General features: G+C 46.5%; 1 protein-coding gene across 1 annotated transcript in view; it reads left to right on the forward strand.

Annotated features, from left to right (window-relative positions):
• The window catches only part of TXNRD1 (thioredoxin reductase 1), a 124,064-nt gene that overhangs the window by 74,154 nt on the left and 37,881 nt on the right, over positions 1 to 12,029 (forward strand). The window contains exon 4 of the mRNA XM_077265660.1: positions 11,143 to 11,252. Coding sequence (XP_077121775.1) covers positions 11,143 to 11,252 — 110 coding nt within the window. The remainder of the gene's footprint in view (positions 1 to 11,142; positions 11,253 to 12,029) is intronic.

Here is a 12,029-nt window from a genome sequence, read left to right on the forward strand (position 1 = left end):
TTTCTAAGATGGTTCATTTGGTGCCCTTGCCTAAGTTGCCCTCCTCCTCTGAGTTGGTTCCTTTGTTTTTTCAGAACGTGGTTCGTTTGCATGGGATTCCGGAGAACATCGTTTCTGACAGGGGATCCCAGTTTGTGTCTAGATTTTGGCGGACGTTTTGTGCCAAGATGGGCATTGACTTGTCTTTCTCGTCTGCGTTCCATCCTCAGACGAATGGCCAGATGGAGCGAACTAATCAGACCTTGGAAACTTATTTGAGGTGTTTTGTTTCTGCTGATCAGGATGACTGGGTTGCTTTTTTGCCACTGGCCGAATTTGCTCTTAATAATCGGGCTAGTTCGGCCACGTTGGTCTCTCCTTTTTTTTGTAATTCGGGGTTTCATCCTCGTTTTTCCTCTGGTCAGGTGGAGGGAGAATTGGAGTATGTTGTTGAAAAGATCTTGGATTCTCGTGTTTCCAGACGCAAACTCCAGTATTTGGTTAAGTGGAAGGGTTATGGTCAGGAGGACAATTCCTGGGTGGTCGCCTCCGATGTTCATGCGACTGATTTGGTCCGCGCCTTCCATAGGGCTCGCCCTGATCGCCCTGGGGGTTCTCGTGAGGGTTCGGTGACCCCTCCTCAAGGGGGGGGTACTGTTGTGGATTCTGTTTGCGGGCTCCCTCTGGTGGTTACTGCTGGTACTGGGTGACTTTGGTGGGTTGCGGCCTTTGGTTTCCATCTGTCCATCAGAGGCTGGGTGTTTCCTATTTTACCTGGCCTTTCTGTCATTTCCCTTGCCGGCTATCAATGTGTTCAGATGTGCTCTGTTTGGTTCCTGCCTACCTGCTCCCAGATCTTTCAGGATAAGCTAAGTGCTGATTTTCAGTTGTTTGGTTTTTTGTCCAGCTTGCTTAGAATGTCTCTTTGTTAGCTGGTTGCTCTAGTGGACTGAGGTTCTCCCCATGTGCCATGAGTTGGCACATGGGTTCTTGTAATCTCAGGATGGTTTTTTTTGATTAGGGTTTTTTGCTGACCGCTCAGTCCCCTTTTGTGTCATTCTGCTTTCTAGTTTTCAGCGGGCCTCTATTTGCTAAAGCTATATACATAATCTCTATGTGTGTGCCTTCCTCTCATTTCACCATCAATACATGTGGGGGGCAACTATACCTTTGGGGTTAATTCCTCTGGAGGCAAGTGAGGTCTTTGTTTTCTCTGCAGTACTAGTTAGCTCTTAGGCTGGTGCGTGGCGTCTAGAACCAACGTAGGCACGCTCCCTGGCTATCTCTAGTTGCGTTTGTCAGGCGTAGGGCAGCGGTCAGCCCAGGTTCCATCACCCTAGAGCTCGTCCGATATTTATTATACTTTGCTTATCCTGTGCTATCCCTAGCCATTGGGGATTCATGACATACAGGCCACTAAAGTCCATGGGGATTACGGGTACAATGGATTACAAAGTAAAGACATACTTTTGTACTTCAGAGTTCTATATGAACTTCATCCATTTTTAAATGATCCATTCCTAAGTAAAAAGATTTAAAAAAACTTCAGACAGTCTAACTGCTTCAGTAAAAAAAGGATGAGAACAATAATAAATGTAACTAGGATGGTATCTCAGATTGGAGCCTATTTCATGGCCTGCACTCAAACCATGATGCAGAATAGCTTCTGGTCTCCTGACCTGAACTTGGCAGCTTCATATATGCCTATGTGGTTGTTGCGTTCGTGGCATGAGATCCTTGACCAGTCCATGCATGAATGTATGAAACTGGCATTGCCCCTCCACAGACACGGACGAGCACAAGTTTATCAAATGTACCAACCAGTAGAAGCGTGATTCCATGCAAAACAGCCGATATCTGCCACGCTACGCACTGCATTCTACTTATTAAAGCGCTACAGTTCTACGGAATTTCTTAAGCTACAGTTTTACCAAAGTTGGGGAGTGCGCTATGTTCACTCTTTGTTGGATGATTAAGACAGCATCCCTACCACGACTACTGGCTGCTCTCAGAGAGGTCCACATGACGCACCTTTGGGTGCATCCTAAATTATTCCCCCATTATATATCAGTCTCAGTGTGTTTCTTATCGAGTTCACTTAAGGATTTATGTGCTTCAAGTTTATTATTTTTAAGCGATGTTGCTTCTTTTCAGAACTTATTTGCAACAAATGTATAAAAATTATAAGTACAGTGTCTAGCTTAACCTTTCAATTAATAACCTTCAATTATCTGGATGTTTGTGATTCAAGTTGTTTTTTTCCCTAATTATCAAAACTTAATAGATCTTCAAATGTGAAATAAAATCACAAAGATATCATAAACTGCTTAATATATTAGTGTGGCAATGTCACGTTCCTAGAAACACAGTGAGTGACATCTCAGCTGCCCTATGGATTGCAGGGCGTGTCAGCCTGTTCGCAATGTGATTGGCAGCTCGGCCATCCTATAGCATGCAAAGGCATGGTGGGCTGTTAGTTTTGTGTATTTCCCTGCAGCCCAATAAGGCTGGGCCAGCTGTATGTCCTCCATGTGTTGCCCTTTCAGGAGGACTGCCTGTCTATTTAGCTGGCTTGCTATGCTTGGACTATTGCAATCATAGCTTTTGCATGGTGGTGTTTGAGATTTGTGCTTAGTATTCTCTGACTCTGATCTTTGTTGCAAGACCTTGGATTTAGCCTCTTTGACCATTTGCTCGGTTTGCCCCTTGCCTCGATATTCTCTGACCCTTGGTGCCTGTCCTCAGACTTGCTCTTAACTATTCGTTTGTCTTATCCCTTTGTCTCTGACGCACTTTCTTACTTTTGACCTCACTGCCACATGTCTTGTCCATGAAAAGTGACCCAGCATCACATCTATAAAGTTACAAATATTAGATATAAACCTACTTTGTAACTTAGTTTTTTCCCACTCAATGTTACTTGCATTAAATAAATAACTGGGCACTTAGATTAATATAATCTTCTAGCTTATCATTTAAAAACAATGTGAAGACATTGGAGATTATCCAATTAATGAAATACATATTAGCTTTCTGTAATTATTAGTTTTTCAGTTTCTAAAAAACATGTAATTGGTCTAAATATAAAATTAAGAAATGTAACACTGTTAAAAAGGTGAGAACTATTGTTGCTTACAATGAAAGGCATATTTTTGTTGGAAGCAAAAATATAACAGGTAAAACTAAATCTCTATTTATGCTCTTGACAGCATGTGTCTTGCAGAACTAACCAGAATGTAAATTCCCTGATTTAAGTAGATCAGTCAAACATTTCGCAATATGAACTGCATTAACTCATTATACAGTATGTCCTCCGTCGCTCCCAGACCAGGGAAGTCTTCACTCCTGTGACTAGGTTCCTCAGCCCAGCATGTACATAGAGAGAGAAACGGTGGAGGCACTCAGGATGCTGGACTAAGAATGCCGGTCAAAGGAGTGAAGACTGCCCTGGTCTGGAGCAACAAAAGACCGGACTTGATTGCTGTACCAGGGCAGCATGAATCTTTTTGCTCAGCTGTAGGAGGAACCATATGGCAATATACCAGTGCCGCCTTCACTCCTGTGATTGGAATCCTCAGTGCAGCATCTACAGAGAGAGAGATGGTAGAGTGACTGGAGTCTCTCAGGATGCCGGGCCGTGGATTCTATTCAACATGATTGGTGTAAAGAGGATCATCAATTAATTCTAACATATAACATCCCCATAAAAATCTTTAGGACAAAAAAACACACAAAAAGCATCTGCAGCGCCCCAGAGTCCTGGTCGTTGCAGTACTGTGGCTCTGCCACTAAGGGGAGCCATGGTACGTTCGATGGCACTGAAGGAGTTCCTCCAATCAGGTATCACAGACACCAATATGTTTCACAGCAGGACCTCCGGGGGGAGCTAAGGGTGCTATTCATTAGGCCACTCCCCACCATAGTGGATAAACTGGGGGTCAGGCAGGAAGTTAGAGAGAGAACGCTGACGGGATTGAACAGAGCAACACCCTGTGGCAGAGGGTGTTGTGAAGGGAGAGACTGTAGGGTCTCTGCCAGGGGTGGGATCCTGGCAGAGGCTTGGCATTGAGAGAACGTAACGGGACCGTGCCTGCTCAGCTTAGCGGCGGTGCCCAAGAAAGGACTAGAAGCGAGGCAGATTGTGCTGAGTGAGAAACGAGATCAAGCAGAAGGAGAATACCAGCAGGGGTTTTGTTGAAAGAGGCAGCACCCTGCTGAGGCGCAATACCGGTGGCCGGAACGCCGAGGGAGTGGATTAGAATACAGCTTCAAGCCATACTCCAAACAGCGGCAGGACAGTCGGTCTCAGGCGGGCTGTCTACCACATATCACCTATGAAGTCTTGGGGGGCAATTGCGGGAGAGGGGCGTCTCTAGGGTCCCGGAAGAACTCCAGGCCTACCTGACAAACGGGTGCCATTCCAACCTGAATACAGGGAGGGGTGGATTACAGAGGAACATCAAATCGAGTTGTGAGGGAACTTAAGAAACAGACACAACCGTTGTGGGGTCACTTTCCGTGAGCACAGCAGGGAAGGACTACAACACATAGCGCTAGAAGGAAGGCACAGATTTCCACCTGAGAGGAGGACTCTGGAGGTGCCATTGGACCGGCTGGACTTGCGTAGCCTGGTGAACCGTGTTCTGGACTGAGGACTCAGAGATCTCCAGTAAAGAGGTAAAGAGACTGCAACCTGGTGTCCTCGTTATTTATCGCGACCTGCACCCCACAACTGCACCGCTACATCGCTATCATCACTACCAACACCCACACCTTGCATTCTACTGTGCGCCCCACGGCAGGGTCACGGACCGGGGCCTAGCCGCCGTGACAACCCCAGAAGCAGAGACTCAGAGGCCCGGTACCGGGTACCCCTCGGCCCTGCGGCGGTGGAGGGGGCGCGACAGAACTTGGCGTCACGAACAGGATCTACTTAAGCCTGAAGAATCAGGTCATGTGTGCCTAGAGACTGTGATTTACTGTGCTTGAACTGTACTTTATTGAGAGGACTGTGTGTTGTGCTATTTGCCGCCAAAATCCGCCGCCATTGCAGCGCTGAGGAGAGCGCAGGAAGAGAAGAGGGGCGTGGAGTGGGCGTAGACAAGCTGGAGAGCGCGAAGAATAATGGCCGCCCAGTCTAAGTATTTCTGCACGGTGAGGACGTGTCCGTCAGCAGCAGAGATCCGCCTCCTAATCCTTAATGGGGGGCGGAGGCAGAGAAAACGAAACTGCTCGCGAAGGAGAGAGCGGGAAAAAGACCAGGAAGCGACCCACGTGGAGGACGCTATGGCCAGCAGCTCCGAACCCGACAGCGGGGTTGAAGTAGAAGCCTCCCCTGACTACCCGGATGAGCCCAGCAGCCTGTCTTCCGTGGATAACACCAGATTCTTGAGAGCCGAGATGGAGGACTTATATAACCAGCTCCTCCAACTGAACGTGAAGGTCCAGGCCCCGCACCCGGTGGTGCCGGAAGAGGATTTTCGGACATCGGAGCTCTCACTGGAAGGACCAGCGGGACCTGTCGCGGAAAGTGGATCCGTACCAGTGGGTGAGTCCGCCGATCCTGCCCCGCCAGCCGAGGGTGTATTAGTGGGCCCCGTAGCGGCACCACCTCTCCCGGGAACCCATAGACTTCAGCGTCTGTTACCCTGGGAGGAAGCCACGGGCATGGAACATCGTATGCGAGCCCCAATCACTCCTACCCCCTTACCGTGTGAGGTTAGTGCGGAGCGCACGGTGTGTCGCTGGGTGAACCCTGGATCCAATCTTATGGGGTTCCCCGGGGTGGAAACCCAGAAGGGAGAAATGGTACAGGCCCTAAGCTGGGAAGAGTACCAGATCCAGCTAGAACAACGGTGGCGGGAGGAGGAGAAGACACATCAGGCTAGACGGGAGGCCTACCATCAAAAAGATTTGGCGGTCAAGGACCGGGCCCGTAAGGACCCCACCACTCACCAGGCCCCGCGCAGGCAGGGCATCGTCACCACCTTTAAACTCCAAGGAGGCTGGGGTTTCATCAAAGAGCCGGGGCTATATGCGGAGGTCTTTGTTAACCGACGGGATGTCGAGTCACACCTTAGAGAGGGTCACCCCGATCGAGACCTCTATCCGGGGGACAGTGTTACTTACACCCGGCATTTTGGGGAAAAGGGGTGGTTCGCCCTGAACGTCTACAAGAAAGAGAAACCAGCCCCTGTAGCCAAAGTGCCACCGTGTGATCGACCTGTAACCACCCTGGTCGCCCCCACTTGCCCGACCACAGAACTTGCGATCAGCCGCCCGATCGCCGTAACCACCGTAGTGGCTAAAGAGGTTCCTTTTCGGGTGATCAATGTCCCTGATGTACCGGCACAGAGGGAAGTGGGGACACAGACCTTTATCGCCGCGCACGACCTGGTCGTGCAACAGACCCGAACCCATGGGGTGTATCTGGCCGCGGGGGTGGACCTGAAACCTGAATTACAGGGGTCCGCCCGCCAGGTGGCGCCTCATGGAAACTTCTGAAAGAAGAGTAAGATTTTATTGCTTTATAAAAATGTAAATAGTTTTCCTTTAACTGTTCCTGATTGTTTGTTGCTAAACCCGTCCAGGGTAAACTTTAAAAGGTGACCCCTTTGTTGACCCGGGGTCACTATTGTTGTTTTCCAGAAGTTTTACACAAACTGCAGTAATCATGGACTGTGCATGATTCGAACTTCCTTGTAAATAGTTGCACCTTCTTAAGGGTGCCTCCTACTGGTTTTAGTTAAAAGACACTTTGCGAAGATACCTTTCCTACTGGTTTTAGTTAAAAGACACTTTGCGAAGATGCCATTCCGGAGCCTTTGCGTGGACTGGTAGGCTGAGAAGACGAGCTACCTCAGAAAGGCTTGGTCCCCTCTTAAAGGGGATGCGTGGAATTGAACTTGAAAGCGATACTGTTTTAGAACGGTAATATGATGATGCTTTGAGAAAGAATGTAACTGTTTTACATGAAAAGTTATATGTGTTTAAATTGTTTGAATTGTGAAATCTGAAAATAATGTTTTGTGAAAGGAAAAGATGCAGAGAGCCCGCAGGGGTAGAAGTAGAGATCTGCATAGTTGAAAGTAAAGAAGTAATGATGAAGGTGAGGATAGAAGGTAAACCCTGCGTCCCCATAGAAAGTTACTTTGTTACTAAGGACAGAAAGCGAACCCGTAGGGGTTAGAGAGTGAGTCCTTAAAGGAGCCGAGTAGAGCTGGCTCAGAGTTCTTTAAACGAAAGGAATGTTATGTCTATACTATGTATAGTAGCGAAAGGCAGTAGGCCCTGGCTGAACGGGGCGGTCCTGTAAAAGAAAGGAGAGGCAGTAGGTCTGGTGCCATAGGGACAGGCGGTCCTGCAGGTTCAAAGTAGGAGAATGTGAAGTTACCCTACCCTGTAATGTGATTATAGGAAGGCCTTTGGTAAACTAAGAGTGTATGTTTCTTAAAGGCAATGTTAATTTATTGTTCCAGAATTTGCACTAAGTAGAATACCCGGTTGGGTAACAGGAGTTATGTATAGCCTGTAATTTATAATGTTGACTATGTTTGTAACGTTAAAAGTGTCCTCACCTCCCATAAAGGGAAGCCTGTTCAAGTATACTTATTGTTTTGCACTCAACAAAATTGTATGTCTGTTTACTAATCTGTATTGTTGTTTTTCTTCCCAGTCCCGGAGTACTGTGTTTAACCAGGGGTGAGTGCAGCGCCCCAGAGTCCTGGTCGTTGCAGTACTGTGGCTCTGCCACTAAGGGGAGCCATGGTACGTTCGATGGCACTGAAGGAGTTCCTCCAATCAGGTATCACAGACACCAATATGTTTCACAGCAGGGCCTCCGGGGGGAGCTAAGGGTGCTATTCATTAGGCCACTCCCCACCATAGTGGATAAACTGGGGGTCAGGCAGGAAGTTAGAGAGAGAACGCTGACGGGATTGAACAGAGCAACACCCTGTGGCAGAGGGTGTTGTGAAGGGAGAGACTGTAGGGTCTCTGCCAGGGGTGGGATCCTGGCAGAGGCTTGGCATTGAGAGAACGTAACGGGACCGTGCCTGCTCAGCTTAGCGGCGGTGCCCAAGAAAGGACTAGAAGCGAGGCAGATTGTGCTGAGTGAGAAACGAGATCAAGCAGAAGGAGAATACCAGCAGGGGTTTTGTTGAAAGAGGCAGCACCCTGCTGAGGCGCAATACCGGTGGCCGGAACGCCGAGGGAGTGGATTAGAATACAGCTTCAAGCCATACTCCAAACAGCGGCAGGACAGTCGGTCTCAGGCGGGCTGTCTACCACATATCACCTATGAAGTCTTGGGGGGCAATTGCGGGAGAGGGGCGTCTCTAGGGTCCCGGAAGAACTCCAGGCCTACCTGACAAACGGGTGCCATTCCAACCTGAATACAGGGAGGGGTGGATTACAGAGGAACATCAAATCGAGTTGTGAGGGAACTTAAGAAACAGACACAACCGTTGTGGGGTCACTTTCCGTGAGCACAGCAGGGAAGGACTACAACACATAGCGCTAGAAGGAAGGCACAGATTTCCACCTGAGAGGAGGACTCTGGAGGTGCCATTGGACCGGCTGGACTTGCGTAGCCTGGTGAACCGTGTTCTGGACTGAGGACTCAGAGATCTCCAGTAAAGAGGTAAAGAGACTGCAACCTGGTGTCCTCGTTATTTATCGCGACCTGCACCCCACAACTGCACCGCTACATCGCTATCATCACTACCAACACCCACACCTTGCATTCTACTGTGCGCCCCACGGCAGGGTCACGGACCGGGGCCTAGCCGCCGTGACAACCCCAGAAGCAGAGACTCAGAGGCCCGGTACCGGGTACCCCTCGGCCCTGCGGCGGTGGAGGGGGCGCGACACATCAATACATTCATGTTAGATAATATAGGACAATGTAAATTCAAAGGTACAATGGCTAATGCACCCTGTTTAACCCTATCCTTGATCCTACCTACCCCCGGAGGTTGGCACCCTATAATATAGCCTAAATGGCATCCAAGTTCACATACAACTGTCCCTTGTGTGCCCTATGAAGCCCTGATATGGCATATCCAAATTTTCATATACCATATAATACACAGGGAAGACATCTGGAGAAATCTAAAAATCAAAATACCATCAAGATTTTTATTTAAGAAAACAAACTAAGGTAAACCAAAGAGGTATATCACTCAAAGGGAAAAAAAATAAATACTTTCATTCTATCATTTTGTCAAGTGTACCTACAAATCCACATACTGTACCTCAATGTGTTTCCCCTCCATATAAATGTTCTTCAGGAGGCCGAAGGAGAGCAGAAATAGTAGATATACATTTAGTGCCAGAAAATTAATATATGAATGAATGCATCTAATTTCCCTATTTGAGTGACATACCTCTTTGTTTACCCTAGTTGTTTTTCTTTCATAAAAATCTTGATATTTTGATTTTTAGTTAGCAGAGGATTCCAGGGGTGAAGATTGCCCTGGACTGGGAGCGACAGAGGACCAGGGCAGCATGAATCTTTTTGCTCAACTCTGGGAGGTACCTTATGGCAATATCCTGAGTGATTACAGCCCCATAGCACAGAGCCACAGTGTCTGTAGCCTGAAAATCACTCTCCAGAAGTACTTTTCTATATTGAACACTTTTTCTCTGGTCATGTTGTCATCTGGCCCCGCCTTGTGTTAAATGTATATTTGATCCCACCTACTTTATGTTGGTCTAAGTCATGCCTAGATGAAGGATATTTGCAATTTTAGGTAAATGTAGGTGTGAAGAATGTTGGCGATATAATTTCATGCCAACAATTTGTATCCTATTTGGCCTGGGATTATAAAAACCTCTTTCCTTTGTCAAGCAGGGACTCAGCAGGAAGTCCAATATTCTCCAAACCTCCAGGAGAAAGCTGGCACCTAGCTCAGATCTCCAGAACATGGTGAATGCCGTCCAGGGGGTCTTGATTCCTTCTAATACCCTAGAGAGAGGAGATTTGTAAAATGGCTACTAGGAACCCAATAGCCTAGATGTGTTTAGTCTCAAAGCATAGCAGGGACCCGGCCGCCAAAACTGCCTCCCTAGGACTGTCCATTAAGGAATTATGATCCATCTTATGTTTTGGAGTTTTTAGCTGCTAGAGGCAAGGGGAGGGGATTTAAGTTCAGCCCAGAGGGCAGCAGGGGAGTGATCTAAAGCGCTAGTGTAAAGCCATGTGGTCTCTCTCTCTGTTATGCTTGAGATCCACTTCAAAAGGGGTGGTCACATTGAGTAATGGGCTGTGAAAGACCTAGGAGCCAGATGGCTGCCCATGTCCCCTGCGGCCCAGTGCACACATGGTCTTAAATCGAACAGGTAATTGAAATGATCCATCTGCTTATATCTTTTGTTCTACCACTATTGTATTTGCATATCTGACCACTGAATATGTATAACCATCATGTATACAGTGTATTGTCTATTGTGCACTTAAGGTGATTAACTATATAATTTTATCTTTTGCTGCTCTTTTATCTAAATCCACACATCGGTTCTCGTTTTAACTTTCTATGCTACCGGGGATGGTTTCTGGCCCGATATAATCTCATTAACAGTATGGGCTTATATCTGATGACGAACAGAAAAGCCTGTCAGGGCTGTAAATAAGTGTGGTGCCACGTCAGTGACTGCGTGGGCCACATCCTCTCACTCCCTGTGCCTCCCTGGGCCCATGTGGACAGGAAGGCATTTGTATAAAATTATACCAAGCTGACCTTATGTATTCCCAAGGGGTGCGGAACTTTATGTTGGTTAAAGGGGGGAGACGGCATTATGTGATCTGTCTGATGTAATTGTGATGCTGGCGAAGTGCGGGTTCATCATAGTAAGATTTCAATTAATGAAGGCTAATTGTAATTACCATGAAAACAAATATTTAGGGAAGTTCTAAATTGTTTATTTAGTTCCCTTAGAAATAGTTTTTGATTCCCCGTAGTACGTCACCTGGACTGTCTCTGTTTCCTTTCCGGAAAGTTTGCAAGTCATGGTTACTCACACTTTTGGGAGAGTGAGGAGACAGAGGTGTCAGGAAGCATTAGAAATGAAGTGATTGTGAAATAAGCGGTCCCTCCCTTTTTTTTGCTCATCTTGGAAGCACAGCTTATAAATGAACATGTCACGTATGATTTCTTTCCACAGACAACGGACAGAGCCTTGAGAAGGAACTGTATGAATATACCATGGAGACGGCATTACCCAATGTTTTTGTGAAGGAGAAGCTTATTGGCGATTACACTGATGTTATACAGGTACATTTCATTTAATATTGGGAGGCATTTTGCTGTTACTATCTTTAATTCATTTTTATTGATTTTATCACAAAATTTACAAACCAAAACAAGTGATACACTTAACATAAGTATCCTGAGAAGGAAGGCATTTCCATAGAGTAGAAAAACAGTGTACTGAGATATCGGATAATATTGGAAGCAATCCTACAATATAACTGACATGTCAGAAAACATCAACTTACTGACAAAAGCATGCATTCACTCCTGATTGATTGAGGAGGAGAAATACAATACATGATTCTAAGTAAGAAGGATTAGGAGATCCAGGAAATGTTGACATGACAGCCACAGGTGTTAATTAACCCAAAAATTATATTGCTAGGGTATTACAACAGTTCATTTTTTATGCAATTAATACTTTTCTAAGGCAAAATAGTAATGATAATACTAATAATAATTGTATTTATATAGCACAGACACATTCTGCAGCACTTCACAAATTAAGAAGGGGCATGTACAAAGACACCACAATGTAACACATAGTTGAACTGCTACAGGCGGAGTGAGGGGCCTGCTCACAAGCTTACAATATATAAAGAAATAGGGGACACATCAGGTAATAAGTGCTTGTTATGTACGGTACATCTATCACTATAATAAATAGGGGTTTTCATATAAAGCTGCATGATCTGGTCTCCAGCGAGTATTTGTCTACTAAGTGCAGTTACCAAGTAATATTGGTGCAAGGAGGATGTGGAGACAGATGAGTAGGGGAGACCAGATCCTGAGTCAAAT

Source organism: Ranitomeya variabilis, chromosome 5, assembly GCF_051348905.1.
Source record: "Ranitomeya variabilis isolate aRanVar5 chromosome 5, aRanVar5.hap1, whole genome shotgun sequence".
In the NCBI taxonomy this organism is placed as follows: domain Eukaryota; kingdom Metazoa; phylum Chordata; class Amphibia; order Anura; family Dendrobatidae; genus Ranitomeya; species Ranitomeya variabilis.